The sequence below is a fragment of the Triticum dicoccoides genome, chromosome 2A (genome assembly GCF_002162155.2).
Source record: "Triticum dicoccoides isolate Atlit2015 ecotype Zavitan chromosome 2A, WEW_v2.0, whole genome shotgun sequence".
Taxonomy (NCBI): domain Eukaryota; kingdom Viridiplantae; phylum Streptophyta; class Magnoliopsida; order Poales; family Poaceae; genus Triticum; species Triticum dicoccoides.
This window is the reverse complement of record NC_041382.1, coordinates 94,076,873-94,097,756: the sequence shown is the minus strand read 5'-3', so window position 1 is coordinate 94,097,756 and position 20,884 is coordinate 94,076,873. Positions and strand designations below refer to the sequence as shown.

General features: G+C 49.6%; 1 protein-coding gene across 1 annotated transcript in view; it reads right to left on the bottom strand.

The window, feature by feature from the left end:
• LOC119357696 overlaps nt 1-20,884 on the bottom strand; it is a 183,166-nt gene that overhangs the window by 44,989 nt on the left and 117,293 nt on the right. The window contains exon 2 of the mRNA XM_037624558.1: nt 2,624-2,803. Coding sequence (XP_037480455.1) covers nt 2,624-2,803 — 180 coding nt within the window. The remainder of the gene's footprint in view (nt 1-2,623; nt 2,804-20,884) is intronic.

Below are 20,884 nucleotides of genomic sequence, written 5' to 3'. Positions count from 1 at the left end.
TTCATATAGTCATATCTTGTTCTAGTATCGAGTTGTAATCATTGAGTTGTAAATAAATAGAAGTGTGATGATCATCAGTAATAGAGCATTAGAATTGTCCCATAAAAAAAGAAAAAAAAGAAAGGCCAAATAATAATAAAAAGAAGGCCCAAAATAATAAAAAATAAATAAATAAGGGGGCAATGCTACTATCCTTTTTTCCACACTTGTGCTTCAAAGTATCACCATGATCTTTATGATAGAGAGTCTCTTGTTTGTTCATTTTCATATACTAGTGTGAACTTTTCATTATAGAACTTGGCTTGTATTCCAACAATGGGCCTCCTCAAGTGCCCTAGGTCTTCGTGAGCAAGCAAGTTGGATGCACACCCACTTAGTTTCTTTTGTTGAGCTTTCATACATTTATAGCTCTAGTGCATCCGTTGCATGGCAATCCCTACTCCTTGCATTGACATCAATTGATGGGCATCTCCCTAGCCCATTGATTAGCCGCGTCGATGTGTGACTTTCTCCTTTTTTGTCTTCTCCACATAACCCCCTTCATTATATTCTATTCCACCCATAGTGCTATATCCATGGCTCATGCTCATGTATTGCGTGAAAGTTGAAAAAAGTTTGAGATTACTAAAGTATGAAACAATTTCTTGGCTTGTCATCGGGGTTGTGCATGATGAGAGCATTCTTGTGTGACGAAAATGGAGCATGACCAAACTATATGATTTTGTAGGGATGAACTTTCTTTGGCCATGTTATTTCGAGAAGACATGATTGCTTAGTTAGTATGCTTGAAGTATTATTATTTTTATGTCAATATTAAACTTTTATCTTGAATCTTTCGGATCTGAACATTCATGCCACAATAAATAAAATTACATTGAGAAATATGTTAGGAAGCATTCCACATCAAAAATTTTGTTTTTACCATTTACCTACTCGAGGATGAGCAGGAATTAAGCTTGGGGATGCTTGATACTTCTCCAACGTATCTATAATTTTTTATTGTTCCATGCTAGTATATTATCTGTTTTGGATGATAACGGGCTTTATTTTACACTTTTATATTATTTTTGGGACTATCCTATTAACCGGAGGCCCAACCCAAATTGCTGTTTTTTTGCCTATTTCAGTGTTTTGTAGAAAAGGAATATCAAACGGAGTCCAAACGGAATGAAACCTTCGGGAACATGATTTTTGGAACAAACGTGATCCAGAGGACTTGGAGTGGACGTCAAGCAATCAACGAGGCGGCCATGAGGCAGGGGGTGCGCCTACCCCCCTGGGCGCACCCTCCACCCTCGTGGGCCCCTTGTTGCTCCACCGACCTACTTATTTCTCATATATATATATATATATATATATATATATATATATATATATATATATATATATATATATATATATATATATATATACACCCCTGCAAACATCCAGGAGCACCATGAACCCCTATTTCCACCGCCGCAACCTTCCGTACCCAAGAGATCCCATCTTGGGGCCTTTTCTGGAGCTCCGCCGGAGGGGGCATCGATCACGGAGGGCCTCTACATCAACTCAATGGCCCCTCCAATGATGCGTGAGTAGTTTACCTCAGACCCTCGGGTCCATAGCTAGTAGCTAGATGGATTCTTCTCTCTCTTTGGATATCAATACAAAGTTCTCCTCGATTCTCTTGGAGATCTATTCGATGTAATCTTCTTTTGCAGTGTGTTTGTCGAGATCCGATGAATTGTGAGTTTATGATCCAAATTATCTTTGAACAATATTTGAATCTTCTCTGAATTCTTTTATGTATGATTGGTTTATATTTGCAAGTCTTTTCAAATTATCAGTTTGTTTTGGCCTACTAGATTGATCTTTCTTGCAATGGGAGAAGTGCTTAGCTTTAGGTTCAATCTTGCGGTGCTCGCTCCCAGTGACAGAAAGGCAAATGACACGTATTGTATTGTTGCCATCGAGGATAAAAAGATGGGGTTTACATCATATTGCATGAGTTTATCCCTCTACATCATGTCATGTTGCTTAAGGCGTTACTCTGTTCTTATGAACTTAATACTCTAGATGCATGATGGATAGGGGTCGATGTGTGGAGTAATATTAGTAGATGCAGGTAGGAGTCGGTCTACTTGTCACGGACGTGATGCCTATATACATGATCATACCTAGATATTCTCATAATTATTCGCTTTTCTATCAATTGCTCGACAGTAATTTGTTCACCCACCGTAATACTTATGCTATCTTGAGAGAAGCCACTAGTGAAACCTATGGCCCCCGGGTCTATTTTCCATCATACAAGTTTCTAATCTATTTTATTTTGCAATCTTTACTTTCAATCTATATCATAAAAATACCAAAAAATATTTATCTTATTATTATCATCTCTATCATATCTCACTCTTGCAAGTGGCCATGAAGGGATTGACAACCCCTTTATCGCGTTGGTTGCGAGGTTCTTATTTGTTCGTGTAGGTACGAGGTGACTCGCGCGTGGTCTCCTACTGGATTGATACCTTGATTCTCAAAAACTGAGGGAAATACTTACGCTGCTTTACTGCACCACCCTTTCCTCTCTTCAAGGGAAAACCAACACAGTGCTCAAGAGGTAGCACGCGCCAGCTGCTACCGCGTGGTGTGCAGCTCCGTGTTCACCTCCTTGAGCACTAGCACTAGCTCCTCCATGGCCCGCTTGTTCTTCTCCTCCGCGGCCAACGCCACCCGCAGCTCGCCGTTGACCCGCTGCAGGTCGCGGTCGAGCCGGGCGCGGCCACGACCACGGCAGCGAGTTGGGTGAAGGAAATATGCCCTAGAGGCAATAATAAAGTTGTTATTTATATTGCCTTATATCATGATAAATGTTTATTATTCATGCTAGAATTCTATTAACCGGAAACTTAGTACATGTGTGAATACATAGACAAACAGAGTGTCCCTAGTATGCCTCTACTTGACTACCTCGTCAATCAAAGATGGTTAAGTTTCCTGGCCATAGACATATGTTGTCATTTGATGAATGGGATCACATCATTAGAGAATGATGTGATGGACAAGACCCATCTATTAGCTTAGCATAATTATCGTTTAGTTTTATTGCTATTGCTTTCTTCATGACTTATACATATTCCTCTAACGATGAGATTATGCAACTCCCGAATACCGGAGGAACACTTTGTGTGTTATCAAACTTCACAACATAACTGTGTGATTATAAAGATGCTCTACAGGTGTCTCCAAAGGAGTTTGTTGAGTTGGCATAGATCAAGATTAGGATTTTTCACTCCGTGTATCGGAGAGGTATCTCTGGGCCCTCTCGGTAATGCACATCACTATAAGCCTTGCAAGCAATGTGACTAATGAGTTAGTTGTGGGATGATGCATTACGGAATGAGTAAAGAGACTTGCCGGTAAAAAGATTGAATTAGGTCTGATGATACCGACGATCGAATCTCGGGCAAGTAACATACTGATGACAAAGGGAATGACGTATGTTGTTATGTGGTTTGACCGATAAAGATCTTCGTAGAATATGTAGGAGCCGATATGAGAATCTAGGTTCCGCTATTGGTTATTGACCGGAGATATGTCTCGGTCATGTCTACATAGTTCTCGAACCCGTAGGGTCCGCACGCTTAACGTTCAATAATGATTTGTATTATGAGTTATGTGTTTTGGTGACCGAGTTTGTTTGGAGTCCCAGATGAGATCACGGACATGATGAGGAGTCTCGAAATGGTCGAGAGGTAAAGATTGATATATTGGAAGGTTATATACGGACACCAGAATGGTTCCGATAAGGTTCAGGGGATTTTTCGGAGTACCGGGAGGCTACCGGAACCCCCCGAGAAAGTTAATGGGCCTATTGGGCCATAGTGGAGAGAGAGAGGCTGCCACAGGAGGTGGCGCGTGATTGATACGTCCATTTTGCATCATGCTTCTCTATCAATATTTATTGCATTATGGGCTATTATTACACATTATGTCACAATACTTATGCATATTCTCTCTTATTTTACAAGGTTTACACGAAGAGGGAGAATGCTGGCAGCTGGAATTCTGGGCTGGAAAAGGAGCAAATATTAGAGACCTATTCTGCACAACTCCAAAAGTCCCGAAACTCCACGAGAGTCATTTTAGAATATATATAAAATATTGGGCGAAGGAAGCACCAGAGGGGGGCCACCCACCATCCACGAGGGTGGGGGCGCCCCCCTGTCTCGTGGGCCCCCGGCAGGCCTCTGATACGTCTCCATCGTATCTATAATTTTTGATTGTTCCATGCCAATATTATTCAACTTTCATATACTTTTTGGCAACTTTTTATATTATTTTTGGGACTAACATATTGATCCAGTGCCCAGTGCCAGTTCATGTCTGTTGCATGTTTTTGGTTTCGCAGAATATCCATATCAAACGGAGTCCAAACGGGATAAAAACGGCCGGAGCTTATTTTTGGAAAATATGGAAAATTCAGAAGGAAAATCAACACGAACCAGTAACCGAGGTGGTCACAAGGCAGGCCCCCCCTTAGGGCGCGCCCCTACCCTTTTGAGCCCACCGTAAGGCGGGTGACGCTCTTCTTTTGCCGCAAGAAAGCTAATATTCGGAAAAAAAATCACGGCGAAGGTTTCAGGCCAATCGGAGTTACGGATCTCCATATATACACGGAACAGTGAAATGGAGCCAGAACAGAACGCAGAACCAGAGAGAAACAGATAGATAGATCCAATCTCGGAGGGGCTCTCGCCCCTCCCATGCCATGGAGGCCAAGGACCAGAGGGGAAACCCTTCTCCCATCTAGGGAGGAGGTCAAGGAAGAAGAGGAAGAAGGGGGCCCCTCTCCCCCTCTCCTCCGGTGGCGCCGGAACACCGCCGTGGCCATCATCATCATCACTGCGATCTTCACCAACACCTCCGCCATCTTCACCAACATATCCATCACCTTCCCCCCTCTATCTACGGCGGTCCACTCTCCCGCAACCCGCTGTACCCTCTACTTGAACATGGTGCTTTATGCTTCATATTATTATCCAATGATGTGTTGCCATCCTATGATGTCTGAGTAGATTTTCGTTGTCCTATCGGTGGTTGATGAATTGCTATGATTGATTTAATTTGCTTGTGGTTATGTTGCTGTCCTTTGGTGCCCATCATATGAGCACGCGCGTGGATCACACCATAGGGTTAGTTGTATGTTGATAGGACTATGTATTGGAGGGCAAGAGTGACAGAAGCTTCAACCTAGCATAGAAATTGATGCATACGGGATTGAAGGGGGACCAATATATCTTAATGCTATGGTTGGGTTTTACCTTAATGAACATTAGTAGTTGCGGATGCTTGCTAATAGTTCCAATCATAAGTGCATAGAATTCCAAGTCAGGGATGACATGCTAGCAGTGGCCTCTCCCACATAATACTTGCTATCGGTCTAGTATAGTTGTCAATTGCTTAGGGGCAATTTCGCAACTCCTACCACCACTTTTCCACACTCGCTATATTTAATTTATTGTTTCTTTATCTAAACAGCCCCTAATTTTTATTTACGTACTCTTTATTATCTTGCAAACCCATCCAACAACACCTACAAAGTACTTCTAGTTTCATACTTGTTCTAGGTAAAGCGAACGTCAAGCGTGCGTAGAGTTGTATCGGTGGTCGATAGAACTTGAGGGAATATTTATTCTACCTTTAGCTCCTCGTTGGGTTTGACACTCTTACTTATCGAAAACTGTTGCGATCCCCTATACTTGTGGGTTATCAAGACCTTTTTCTGGCGCCGTTGCCGGGGTGCAACAGTGTGGGGTGAATATTCTCGTGTGTGCTTGTTTGCTTTATCACTAAGTAATTTTTATTTGTTGTTCTTAGTTGTTTCCTATCTTCAGTTATGGGTAGGAAACGCAAAATACCAAAAAAATTAGTTGTACCTACTGAACCAATGGTTGAAGAACCAATCAAAATCTATCACACTGCTGAAGCTTATTACTTGGATCATCTTCGATCCCTATGTGCTCGTGCCGAAACCCCAACTAGCTTAGTTGAGGGCAAATCTTTAGATGAGCATGCTTGTTATGTGCGACACCGTATATCTGAAAAAGGGAAATTATTATGGAGTCAAATTCAACGTTTGCAATGCTATGCTTGGAATTTATGTGAATTATATGATTTTACTTGTTGTTCTGAAAACCCTAAGAAACACCTTCCCTATCAATGTGAGTTTAGTGATAATGGAATCGTATCTTCGTATGCTAAAGGTGTTTATAATTACTATGATGTTCAACAAATTGAAGAATTTGTTGCTTATAAGGGTGCTTTTGAAATTGCTTCTTTGATTGAAAAGTATGATGCTACTTTTCACAAATCTGAAAATTTTGCTATACTTAAATATTGCTATGATAATTATGCTTCTAATACCTATGTTAAACAATATATTGAGGAATACTCCGCTGTCCAAGAAGAGACTAATATTTTGCAGGAGTCTATGGAAGAAGAAATTGATGAAACTGTGAGCCCATTGGATGAAAAATATGACGAGGAGAGCGAAGAACAAAAGGAGGAAGAGCGGATTGATAACCCGTGCCCACCTTCTAATGAGAGTAACTTTTCAAATGATACATTGTTTAATTCCCCTTCGTGCTTACCGAAGGATGATTGCTATGATGACTGTTATGATCCCTATGATTCTTTTGAAATATCCCTTTTTGATGATGCTTGCTATGCTTATGGCCAAGATGCCAATATGAATTATGCTTGTGAAGATGGACTTACTATAGTTCCTTATGTTAAACATTAAATTGTTGCTATTGCACCCACACATGATAGTCCTATTATCTTTTTGAATTCTCCCGATTATACCATATCGGAGAAGTTTGCACTTATTAAGGATTATATTGATGGGTTGCCTTTTACCGTTGCACATGATGATTTCGATAAATATAATATGCATGTGCTTGCTGCTCCTACTTGCAATTATTATGAGAGAGGAACTATAACTCCACCTCTCTATGTTTCCAACATGCTAAAATTGCAAGAAACTGTTTATACCATGCATTAGCCTTTACTAGGTGTGCATGAATTGTTCTTTTATGACATGCCGATGCATAGGAAGAGAGTTAGACTTTGTCATTGCTTGATATATGTTACTTTGTGCTCACTACTAAATTACAAATCATTGTTAATTAAAATTGGCTTTGATATACCTTGGGATCCGGGTGGATTCACTACTTGAGCACTATATGCCTAGCTTAATGGCTTTAAAGAAAGCGCTGCCAGGGAGACAACCTGGAAGTTTTAGAGAGTCATTTATTTCTGTTTAGTGCTTTCATATAGTTTAAGAACAACAAAAATAAAGAGGGGAACCCAAAGCTTTTCAAAAAGGAAAGTGAAAGTGAGAAAGACAAGCACTGTTGAAGTGGAAGAGCTCCTTGAACTTTGTTCATGCTCATGGCAACTTTGTGAATCTTGATTACTGAAACTTTTCAACAAAAATAATTATCCCATTGTACAATTCCATTGTATTATAAAAATAATGTGCCAAGGTTTGCCTTTAGGATGTTTACATTTTCTTGATGGTTTGAGCGGTGCAGGACAGAAACTTTGGCTGTAGTGAGCGATTTTACATTTTTAGATGGAACGTCAAATGGTTCTGATTCTTTTTGAACTCTCTTCCTATACAATTTTTTATTTTTCCTAATTTTGTCAGAATTGTTCAAGTACCAGAAGTATGGTTAATGTTCAGATTGCTACAGACTGTTCTGGTTTAGACAGATTCTGTTTTTGATGCATAGTTTGCTTGTTTTGATGAAACTATCAATTTATATCAGTGGATTAAGCCATGAAAAAGTTATACTACAGTAGACACAATGCAAAAACAAAATATGAATTGGTTTGCAATAGTACTTATAGTGGTGATTTGCTTTATTATACTAACGGATCTTACCGAGTTTTCTGTTGAAGTTTTGTGTGGATGAAGTGTTCGATGATCGAGAAGGTTTCGATGTGAGAAGAAGGAAGAGAGGAAAGAGCTCAAGCTTGGGGATCCCTGAGGCACCCCAAGTAAATATTCAATGATACTCAAGCGTCTAAGCTTGGGGATGCTGGGGAGGCATCCCATCTTTCTTCAACAAGTATCGGTATGTTTTCGGATTCGTTTCGTTCATGCGATATGTGCAATCTTGGAGCGTCTTTGCTTTAGTTTTCATGTTTCTTTTTTGCACCATGCTGGTATGAGATAGTCCTTGGTTCATTTATAGAATGCTCTTTGCACTTCACTTATATTCTTTGAGTATGGCTGTCGGGGGAGCTGATTCCACCGACACCTATGGGGACAGGGCCCCTTTCGGTTCGGTGGGGGCGGAGGTCGCACAAAGAGCGGATCGAGGCGGTACACGCGAGGCGGTTTTACCCAGCTTCGGGCCGCACGGATGCGTAAAACCCTACTGCTGCTTGTTTGTGTGTATTGAATTCTTGCTCAGGAGCGATGGACGCTGCCAGACTGAGCATGAGAGTGTTCCTGATGTTTCGAATGAGCCGAACCGGCCCAACCCCCCCCTCCTACGTTGCGCCTGGGCCTCCTTTTATACTTTCAAGGGGTCACCGACAGGTGGCAACGTAGACTAGAAGGGTAAAAATGGAAAAGGATGCGGTAGGTATAGCTACCGCTACTGTAGACACAGTGCACCCTACCTAACTCTGACGGCAGGGGACAAGGTCATTGAATGCCTGTCTAAGTTGCCTAAACAGTGCAAAAAGTGACCGTTAGGAGCGCCACCGCTTGCCACGATGTCCTTCTCTTCATCTCCGCTTGCCACCGCGCACCCCTAGCTGCACGGTCTCCTGCCACGTGTGCTTGGGAGAGTCCTAGAGCGACACGTTAGCAGGTGTGCTGGAGCGCGGGCACGAAGTGGGGGTTTCCCGCGGCAAGCTCCTTGCCGCGGTCGTCGTCTTGTCGTGTTTGGGAGCTTGTCACTCACGGGCCTTGCCGGGACGCAGGGCGCGTCGCTGCAAGCTTTCTTGGTATGCCTTGAGTGGCCTTCCCGGCAAGCTCCTCTTGCCGGGGTCTTGTCTCTTCCCGGCAAGATCCTCTTGTCGGGGCCTGGGTTGGCCTTCCCGGCAAGCTCCTCTTGCCGGGGCCTTGGTTGGCCTTCCCGGCAATCTCCTCTTGTCGGGGCCTTGGTTTGAGTACTTTGTTCTTGAATGGTCTTCAAGGGAACCACGGAGGGTCTTGGCGGTCACCCGGCAAGCCTTGCCGCGGGATGCTGCGACTGCCCGTGCACGAGTTCGGGATACTAGGGTACCCCTACTCTAGTACACCGACAGGAGCCCCCGGGCCTGGGCCATACACGGTGCCGAGCGCTGTTGGGCCAGGCCCAAAACAGTGCACGGGCACGCGTGGCCTAGGTCACGCCGCATATCTCTCCGCTCCCACCGTGCACGCCCAGAACGGCACGCGTCAAACGCGGCGTCGTGGGTGACGCGGGCGGCGTGCGCAGGGCTAAGCCCCTCGAGCATGCGTCAGGCTACGATGATGGGGACGGTTCACGCCCTCCTCCCTAAACGGAGGTAGGCGTGGGGGCGTGGTGCATTTACTGGACGGGGCCGGTGCACGGTTTTCGGGACGTCCACTCCCCGCGATCACGAGGCGGAGCGGGGCCGCCTCATCCATCGCCTTGGTTCTGCATCCCCGCCATGCGGCTCCCATGCGCTTGGAGTCGCGGACGGTGAAAGTGGGAAACTGGGCCGTCGCGAGCAGAGGCAGCGGGTTGGCCCCGACTCCCTGCTCTTCCCGTGCCTTGATTCGCTGAGCGGGGCGGCCGAGCCCCCACCTCGCTCCTTTATAAAGAGCGGGAGGGGAGCACAGAAACCCGCACTCTCTCATCTCCTCCTTTCTTCAGCTTCTGCTCCCCTTTCTCTCATTCGCCATGGAGAAAGGGAACCCATGCCCTTCATCGGTGGCGGCGAGGGTCGCCGCTAGACAGCGCATCTCTCCATCTTCCGCACCCGTGGTGGCAGAGCCAGCCATAAGGGGAAGAGGGAGGGGGCGAGGTTGCGGACGAGGTTAAGGACGAGGTCGAGGCGCTCGGGGAAGAGGCGGACGGGGCGGCGCGCCAGCTTCACCTCCGCCGGCGGCTACTCCCCCCACGGCGGTCCATATAGGGGACGACCCTTGCGAGTTCTTCGTCAGGCTGCGCCGGGCGCCTCGTCGTCGCCTCCGGCTTCCAGCTCCGTTTGCGCGCGCGATGGAGTTGGACCCGCCCGAGACACTGAGACTACACATGAGGGGCTGTGGGATCAGTGGCACGCGAGTCCGCGTTGTATTCCCAGCCCCTAATGTGATGTATCTTGATCGAGGGTGGAAGACGTTCGCCCGCATCCACAGCCTGATGGAGGGGTTTACCCTCCATTTTAAGTTGATGGAGGGCGATCTCCTCTCCGTCAAGGTCTTCGGGTGCTTCGGCACTCGGGCGAAGTGCTGCGTGGACAGCTCCTCCGATAGCGAAGGCTCCTCCTCGAGCGAGAGTGACGAGGAGGAGAGCGACAGCGACAACGAGGGTAGCGGGCGGCGGGGTGGCGGGTCCGACTAGGCGTCGGGCGCCGCTTCGCGCGGCACCGGCGGCCCCATCATCCGTGTCGCCGGCTCCTTGAACTCCTCGGGGTCGTCTCCTTGGGCGGCTGGCGTAGGGAGGCTGCGGAAGGGGAAGAGGGCTGGCGACAAGGCCGTCAGGTCGGAGTACGAGGGCGTGGTGCCCTCGATAGCATGCTGACGTCCTGCCGCCCCGTCTTCGAGCCCCGCTCCCGGCGCCGCCATCGCCGTCCAGCCTTCGGACGGCCCCCGGGATGTTCTCTTGGTGTCTTCTGGCACCCGTAGCTCGCCTAGGTGCTCCTTTTGCCCTTTTCGCCTCCTTGACCTGCCTCCTGAAGAGAGGGACAGGAAAGGGATTACGGGCATCTTATCTTTTTTAATTTGTAAGCCTTCGGGCCTTAGCTGTATCTAGAACTTGTAATCCTCTCTTTCATGTTTTTCATCCTCTATGGACTGTACCTGAGTGGGATGTTTTTTAATGAAAAGGGGATGCTTGCCGGGTTATTTGTCTCGCGAGTTGAACCCACGCCAAGGAGCAAATCCTTGGTGTCCCTCGGACAGACATTTCATCTCCCGGCAACAGGCCCTGGCGCCTTCCCACGTCGCTCGACCTTTCTCACGTCTTTGACTGAGGCGGGAACGAGATGGGTGCGGCCTCCTCGTTTCATCCCTTGGCTGCCGCGACTACGACCAAACTTGGCCCCGGGAACGAGCCCCAGGGCCTAGAGTTGAGGGAGCACGGCAGTTTTCGGGAAAAAACACGGTTTCGCATTCCCCAGTCCATAAGAGGATGCATGATGAGGGATGAAAGACTTATATGATATTGCAGCCCCCGGCAACTCTGGTTTGCCATGGACGATTCTTGGCACTCGCAGCCCCCAGCGATACTGGCTTGCCGGGGCCCAGGTGCCGTCCGTTTTCTTCTTTTCTTGTCGCTGCCAGTCATGTCATGGGAACACTTTATTAGAGGCGCGACAAGTTATTTTTGTAATATAACTCTATCTTAGGCAAAAAATTACTGTGTTACTTCCTTTACTCGACTCTTGGCTTTGTATGGTTCTGCCCTACGCTTTCTAGGGAAACTTGCCGGTGCAGGCACCCTTGCCGCGAGCGCCGAGTGCGGAACTTCAGCAGCCTGCTGGCGGGGTCGCTACCGACAAGCAACCTTGTCGCAACTAGTTGCAGCTCACTTAAGTTGTTGAGCGGACTCGAAACAAAGTAAGGGCGCTAGCGGCTCACTTAAGTTGCTGAGCGGACTCGAAGCAAAGTAAGGGCGCGAGCAGCTCACTTAAGTTGTTGAGCGGACTCGAAACAAAGTAAAGGTGCAACTAGCTACGAGTTGGTTCCTCTGCGCACAGGTTTTCCATACAAAGCACGGTCGTTCAAGGAAAATAACTCAAAAACTTAAAAAACTGATTGCTCAAGCTTTAGCAACTTAGCTTTTCTGTCGTCTGCTTCCCGGCAAGGAGAAACTTTCTTGAACGGCCTGGTCCACACCATTATCTTCTCCTTCCCCCCCGGCAAACCTTGTGGGTGAGGGAACCTTCCTTCTTTTGAGAAAGAAACAGAGAAATAAAGTAATGATATGGAGCCTTGGGCTCATTATTGCTTACCAGGGTCTAGTGCTGCACAAAATGTCAGATAACATATGCGAAAAAAGATTATAGCATAAAGAAAAACTGACAAGATGTGCGGGGCACATGAGCTTTACTGGTGCACGGGGTCTGCGCCCAGCTTTGTACAAAGGATTACATGCAACAGCGGCAAGACTTGTACAAAGGTGGTTGCCGGAAAAGCTTCCGGCAACCGCGCCTTACGGGTAAAACTTACGAAGATGTTCAATGTTCCAGGAGTTGCTCACCGGAATGCCATCTTCGGTCTCAAGGCGGACAGCGGCGGGCCTAGTGACTTGTTTCACCCGATAAGGGCCTTCCCACTTCGGCGTCAACTTGTTGGAATTCTTGGCGGACTGAACACGCCGAAGAACAAGGTCGCCTTCCTCGAAGCTCCTGGCTTTAACTTTGCGGCTATGGTAGCGACGCAAAGCTTGCTGGTAGCGAGCGGCTCGCACAACAGCCTAGAGACGGTCTTCCTCAAGGAGCAGCGCGTCATCTTGTCGCAGCTGCTCTTGCTCGAGCTCATCATAAGCGAGCACTCGAGGTGACCCGTAAACGAGTTCCGTGGGGAGAACTGCCTCCGCTCCATAGATTAGAGCGAAGGGTGTCTGGCCAGTGGCTCGATTTGGCGTCGTTCTGATCGACCAAAGAACCACCGGCAGCTCCTCGATCCAGTTTCTTCCGCACTTGTGCAGCCTGTCGAAAGTTCTGGTCTTGAGGCCTCGCAGCACTTCAGCATTTGCCCTCTCTGCTTGACCGTTGCTTCTCGGATGAGCAACAGAAGCGAAGCAGACCTTGGCGCCAAGATCTTGGACGTACTGCATGAAGGTGCGGCTCGTAAATTGCGTGCCGTTGTCGGTGATGATCCTGTTAGGGATCCCGAAACGGCAAACAATCGACCTGAAGAACTTGACTGCTGACTGTGCTGTCACCTTCCTCACTGGTTCCACTTCCGGCCACTTTGTGAACTTGTCGATTGCAACGTACAGGAACTCAAAGCCCCCGACAGCTCGGGGGAAGGGGCCGAGGATGTCGAGCCCCCAGACCGAAAATGGCCAGGATAAAGGGATCGTCTAGAGAGCTTGAGCTGGCTGGTGTATCTGCTTGGAATGGAACTGGCACGCTTCACACTTGGTTACTTGTGCAGTTGCATCCTGGAGGGCTGTCGGCCAGAAGAAGCCTTGTCGGAATGCTTTGCCGGCAAGTGCTCTTGCGCCAATGTGGTGACCATATATGCCTCCATGTATCTCTGCCAACAGCTGTTGTCCATCTTCCCGGCGAATGCACTTCAATTTCACACCGTTGAGTCTTATTCTGTACAGTGTGTTGTCGACAAACTTGTACATACTTGACTGCCGGGCTACTCTTTCAGCTTCTTCTTGCTCTTCGGGAAGCTCTCCTGTCTGAAGGAAATGGACAATCTGCTGCGCCCATGCTGGAGCTTGTTGCTCGACAACAAGGACTAAAGGCGTATCTGTTGCTGCGGGAACATCCGCTTCTACAGCAAGAACCTGCGGCTCTGCCAGAGCGTGATATTCCCCGGCAAGCTTGCCGGAGCAAAACTTGTCGGGAGCGTTTGCTTCAACGGAACAAACCAAGAGGTTTGCCGGAGCAGACTGCTCCTCAGCACTCTTGACGTTGATCTTGGGGACCTTCTTGGCGGCGGCTTCGGGAAGCTCTGCCGGAAAGTAGTCACCAGAAACCAACTTTCTCTTCTTATTCTGTCCAGTTGATGGTGTCACGGATGGTTGAGTCAGCTTGAGCACAAAGATCCCTGGTTCCACAGGCAACTTTAGTGATGCACACTTTGATAGGCCGTCAGCAATGTCATTCTGAGCTCGTGGAACGTGTTCCATTTGCAGGCCATCAAAGTGTGCTTCTAGCTTTCTCACTTCATCAACATAAGCTTCCATCAATGGACTCTGGTAGTTCTTGTTCACTTGGCGGACGACAAGCTGTGAGTCACCCCTTACAATGAGTTTCTTGATCCCAAGGTCGGCTGCGATTCTGAGGCCGGCAAGCAAACCCTCATACTCTGCGGTATTGTTTGTTGCTTGCTCCTTGGGAAAGTGCATCTGGACTACGTACTTGAGGTGCTCTCCGGTGGGTGCGACAAGCAGCACGCCAGCACCGGCGCCTTGCAGCGAGAAAGCACCATCAAAGTACATCAGCCACTCTTTGCTTGTCTCCTTGACGGGGATGCTCGTCTCTGGAATTTCTTCGTCTGGGGTTGGCGTCCACTCTGCTACGAACTCTGCCAATGCTCTGCTCTGGATCGTTGCAGTGCTCTCAAACTTGAGGCCAAAGCTTGACAGTTCCAGTGCCCACTCGACAATCCTGCATGTTGCTTCTGGATTCTGCAGTATCCTCTTCAGCGGAAAGCGAGTGACAACTGTGATCTCGTGTGCCTGGAAGTAATGGCGCAGCTTTCTCAAGGCCATGAGGAGGCCGAAAAGCAGCTTTTGCACACCAAAGTACCTCGACCTAGCCCCCTAGAGAAGGGAGCTGACAAAGTAAACTGGGCGCTGCACCATCTTCTTCTGCACCTCCTTGCACGTCTGCGCAGATTCATCTTTGTCGGGACCAGAGCTTGTCGAAGAAGCCCCCTGCTTGTCGCTGGATTCACTTGTCGCGGTCGCTGGCTCATCATCCGCCTCCCTCTCCGCTACTAACGCAGCACTAACCACTTGATTGGTTGCCGCTAGGTACAACAGCAACTTCTCTTGTGGCTTAGGTGCGACAAGTATTGGAGTGGAGGACAGGTACCTCTTCAAGTCCTGCAGCGCGGCCTCCGCCTCCGGAGTCCATTTCATTGGACCTGCCTTTTTCAATATTTTGAAAAACGGCAGGGCGCGCTCAGCAGACTTAGAGATAAACCTGCTGAGAGCAGCCACGCAACCGGCAAGCCTTCGCACATCCTTGACGCGCTTCAGTGCTTCAATTTGCTCGATGGCCTTGATCTTGTCGGGGTTGGCTTCAATTCCCCGCTGAGACACAAAGAACCCGAGAAGCTTGCCGGAATGGACTCCAAACACGCACTTCTCGGGGTTGAGCTTGAGTTTGATCTTGCGCAGATTTGCAAAAGTTTCTTCTAAATCTTGGATCAGGGTAGCCTTGTCCTTGCTCTTGACCACTATATCATCCATGTAGGCTTCCACATTTCTGTGTATCTGTGTCTCAAAAGCGACATGGACTACCCTTGCAAATGTTGAACCAGCATTCTTCAACCCAAAGGGCATCCATACAAAACAGTATGTGCCGCAAGGGGTGATAAATGCGGTTTTTTCCTCACCCTCTTTCGCCATGAAGATCTGATGGTATCCTGAGTATGCATCAAGAAATGAAAGCAAATCACATCCAGCTGTGGAGTCAACAATCTGGTCAATGCGTGGCAAGGGAAATGGATCTTTGGGACACGCTTTATTGACATCAGTGAAGTCTATACAAAGCCTCCATTTCCCGTTCGCCTTGCGCACAACTACAGGATTGGCCAACCACGTGGGATGGAGCACTCCTCTGACAAGGCCTGCTGCTTCCAATTTCCTGATCTCTTATGCAATGAACTCTTGGCGCTCCACTGCCTGCTTTCTGACTCTCTGCTTGATGGGCCGCGCATGAGGACAGACGGCTAGGTGGTGCTCGATTACTTTCCTGGGAACACCGGGGATATCAGACGGTTGCCATGCAAACACGTCGACATTCGCCCGCAGGAAAGCAACGATCACGCTTTCCTATTTGGGGTCAAGCGTGGCACTGATGGTGAAGGTACCACCGGTGCCGTCCTTCTTGGCGGACATCTTCTTGGTCTCGGGTGGAGCCGCCATCGTCTTCTTGCACTTGCCGGTGGAGCTCGATGGTGCGTCCTCGACGGTAGCGCAGCACTCCGAAGAGGTGCGCTTGCCGGAGTGGGCATCAGAGCTCTTGCCGGACTTTCTCTTCTTCTTCCCCCCGGGAGCTTCAGCGGCAAGTGTGCTGTGACCAGCTGCAGCTGCTGCTTCCCGGTAGATCTTGTCGGCGCAGATAAGGGCGTCCTTCTTGTCGCCGGGGACAGAGATGACACTTATCGGGCCTGGCATCTTGAGCATGTTGTATGCATAGTGAGAGGCTGCCATAAACTTGGCGAGCGCTGGACGGCCAAGGATCCCATTGTAGGGCAATGGAAAATCGGCAACGTCAAACGTGACCCTCTCAGTTCTGAAATTCAGCTCGCTGCCAAATGTGACCGGCAGCGTGATCTTTCCCTTCGGCTTACTTCTTCCCGGGCTAATTCCTTGGAATGTGCCGGTCTCTTCGAGCTCACTGTCAGGAATCTGGAGTTTCTAAAGGACCGCGGAGGAGATCAGATTCAAGCCGGCCCCGCCGTCAACTAGCATCTTCGTGACCTTGAGGTTGCGGATAGTTGGTGAAACCAACATCGTCAAGCACCCGATCGCAGTTACGCGATCAGGGTGATCCTCAATGTTGAAGATGATAGGCGTGCTGGACCATTTCAGAGGCTTGCGTGACTCTATGGATGGCTCTGCTGCATTCACTTCCCGCATCCACTGCTTGAGTTGGCGGTGCGAAGTATGCAGAGAAGCACCACCGTCAACGCACAGGACCTCTGTGGCTTTCTGAAATTCCTGCTCGTCGGCCTCGTCATCATCCATGTCTTCGTCATCGTCGTCATCTTCATCCTTGTCGCGGTCGCGGGGAGGTCTGTCTCCTTGCCGCTGCTTGGCCTTGCCGCGGCGTCCTCCCCGGCCGGGGCGTTTCTTGCCGGATCCACCAGTTCCTTCCTGGGCCTTCTCCTTGTCGCGCCGCTCGTACTCAGCTTTCTGTTGCTCAACAAGCTGTTCGACTTTCTTGCAGTTCTAGAGATCGTGACCCCTGGTGCGGTGGATCTTACAATACTGCTTGCCGGAGCCGTCCTTCTTGTCGGCGGCCGCCACAGGCTAGGCCTCCTTGTCGGAGCCACCAGCTTTAGCTTCCTTGGTGCCACCTCCATTGCCGGTCTGCTCGACAGCTAGCACTTCCTTGCCCTTTTTCCTTCTGTTGTTCCGCCGCCGGCCTTTCTTTGCCGGGGCGGCATCCTCACTGTCAGATCCTCCTGCTCCTGTATCCTCTCCGGGGAGCCTCCTCCCCTCTTCAGCGCGTGCACACTTGTCGGCCAGGGCGTAAAGCTCGCTGACGTCTCTGATTTTACACATCGCCATCTCCTCCCTCATCCTTCGGTTTCGCACGTTCTGATGGAACGCGCTGATGATCGCGGCGGGGTGGACGTCTGGGATGTTGTGCTATACACGGCTGAATCTCTGAATGTACTTGCGCAGTGGCTCTCCTTCCTTCTGGGCGAGCAGATGAAGATCGCTTTCTTGGCCATGTGGTTTGTGGCCGCCTGTAAAGGCGCCGACAAACTGATGGCACAGATCAGCCCAGGAGGATATGGAGTTGTCCGGCAAGTGCATGAGCCAGGATCTGACATTGGGCTTGAGTACCAGCGGGAAGTAGTTGGCAAGGATCTTGTCGTCCCGTCCCCCGGCAGCCTGCACCGCGATGGTGTAGATGCTGAGAAACTCCGACAGATGCGTCTTGCCGTCGTACTTCTCTGGTACGTCTGGTTTGAAATTCTTTGTGCTGGGCCATTGGACTTGCCGCAGCTCACGGGTGAACGCAGGACAACCTACCGCGTACGGCAGATCGCCTGGTTCCCCTGGCGCATGCATGTCAACAGAGGGCCCAGCGCGCTTGTCGGATTGACGTCGCGCTTCTCTTCGGCGCTCGATGCGGGTCCGAGCATCTTCTTGTTGTCGTTCATGGAGAACTTGGCGCTGGTCGCGACGAGCTCGTGGGTCCGACGACGCGGTGGAGCCGCTGTCGGGGTGGACCCGGCGAGTCGGCGATTTTGGCCTTCGTAGTGGAGAGTGCATGGAAGTCGCACCTCCCCCAGTCTTGTTGCCATCGGCTCGCGCCTGGCTGTCTTGCCGCGGCAGCGAGGTGCTTGGTTGCCGCGCAGTGTCGCCGTTGGCGAAGCCGATGAGGCTCTGGATAGTGGCCCTCCATTCGTCGGTCTTGTCCGCCGTCGGAGGGTAATCTAGGAGTAGCTGGGCCCGCGCCAAGGCTTCCGCCGGCGTGGTGGGCGGCAAAGGTGAACGGTGCAAGGAGCGGGACATGCTCGGACTCCTAACCAAGTTAGAAGGAGCAGTGTCCCGTCCAGGCGACCGCACCTCACTAGAGCCAGCATGTTGACGTGCATGTTGGTCTTGAGCGCCACGAGAACCACCAGCTTGATCCTGGCCCAGCGGACGTATGGCGCTGCGAACGCCATGACGTTGCCGGTCCCGCGCCTCCTGAGAGGGGCGAGGTGCGCGCATGGATGCCGAGGTCTGTGCCGCCTTGTCCCTGGACTTGGCCGCACTGAGAGCTCCCTCGTCGACGCCCATTCTTCCGCCGGTGTCGACTCCACCACCCGTTTGCTCCGGGGGCGGTGAAAGCGACGCAGACGGAACAGCTGCCTCCGAATCCTTCTTCTTCGGTGGCATGTCGATGAAGACGATGAAGATTTAGCTCGCGTGCACGCCGGATCGGGTTCGCACAATCTCGACGCCCCCCTACCTGGTGCGCCAGAGATGTCGGGGGAGCTGATTCCACCGACACCTATGGGGACAGGGCCCCTTTCGGTTCGGTGGGGGGCGAAGGTCGCACAAAGAGAGGATCGAGGCGGTTCACGCGAGCGGTTTTACCCAGCTTCGGGCCGCACGGATGCGTAAAACCCTACTGCTGCTTGTTTGTGTGTATTGAATTCTTGCTCAGGAGCGATGGACGCTGCCAGACTGAGCGTGAGAGTGTTCCTGATGTTTCGAATGAGCCGAACCGGCCCAACCCCCCCCCCCCTCCTACGTTGCGCCTGGGCCTCCTTTTATACTTTCAAGGGGTCACCGATAGGTGGCAACGTAGACTAGAAGGGTAAAAATGGAAAAGGATGCGGTAGGTACAGCTACCGCTACTGTAGACACAGTGCACCCTACCTAACTCTGACGGCAGGGGACAAGGTCATTGAATGCCTGTCTGAGTTGCCTAAACAGTGCAAAAAGTGACCGTTAGGAGCGCCACCGCTTGCCACGATGTCCTTCTCTTCATCTCCGCTTGCCACCGCGCACCCCTAGCTGCACGGCCTCCTGCCACGTGTGCTTGGGAGAGTCCTAGAGCGACACGTTAGCAGGTGTGCTGGAGCGCGGGCACGAAGTGGGGGTTTCCCGCGGCAAGCTCCTTGCCGCGGTCGTCGTCTTGTCGTGTTTGGGAGCTTGTCGCTCACCGGGCCTTGCCGGGACGCAGGGCGCGTCGCGGCAAGCTTTCTTGGTATGCCTTGAGTGGCCTTCCCGGCAAGCTCCTCTTGCCGGGGTCTTGTCTCTTCCCGGCAAGATCCTCTTGTCGGGGCCTGGGTTGGCCTTCCCGGCAAGCTCCTCTTGCCGGGGCCTTGGTTGGCCTTCCCGGCAAGCTCCTCTTGCCGGGGCCTTGGTTTGAGTACTTTGTTCTTGAATGGTCTTCAAGGGAACCACGAAGGGTCTTGGCGGTCACCCGGCAAGCCTTGCCGCGGGATGCTGCGACTGCCCGTGCACGAGTTCGGGATACTAGGGTACCCCTACTCTAGTACACCGACAATGGCTTTATAGAATGCTTCATGTGCTTCACTTATATCATTTGAAGTTTGGATTGCCTGTTTCTCTTCACTTAGACAGCCGCCATTTGTAGAATGCTTTTTTGCTTCACTTATATTTGTTAGAGCACGGGCATATCTTTTGTAGAAAGAATTAAACTCTCTTGCTTCACTTATATCTATTTAGAGAGATGACAGGAATTGGTCATTCACATGGTTAGTCATAAAATCCTACATAAAACTTGTAGATCACTCAATATGACATGTTTGATTCCTTGCAATAGTTTTGCGATATAAAGATGGTGATATTAGAGTCATGCTAGTGGGTAGTTGTGGATTGTAGAAATACTTGTGTTGAGGTTTGTGATTCTCGTAGCATGCGCGTATGGTGAACCGTTATGTAACGAAGTCGGAGCATGATTTATTTATTGATTGTCTTCCTTATGAGTGGCGGTCGGGGCAGAGCGATGGTCTTTTCCTACCAATCTATCCCCCTAGGAGCATGCGCGTAGTACTTTGTTTCGATGACTAATAGATTTTTGCAATAAGTATGTGAGTTCTTTATGACTAATGTTGAGTCCATGGATTATATGCACTCTCACCCTTCCACCGTTGCTAGCCTCTCTAGTACCGCGCAACTTTCACCGGTACCATAAACTCACCATATACCTTCCTCAAAACAGCCACCATACCTACCTATCATGGCATTTCCATAGCCATTCCGAGATATATTGCCATGCAACTTCCATCATCATCATATACATGACTTGAGCATTCATTGTCATATTGCTTTGCATGATCGTAAGATAGCTAGCATGATGTTTTCATGGCTTGCCCGTTTTTTGATGTCATTACTACGCTAGATCATTGCACATCCCGGTACACCACCGGAGGCATCCATATAGAGCCATACTTTGTTCTAGACATTGAGTTGTAATATTGAGTTGTAAGTCAATAAAAGTGTGATGATCATCATTATTAGAGCATTGCCCCAATGAGGAAAGGATGATGGAGACTATGATTCCCCCATAAGTCGGGATGAGACTCCGGACTTTA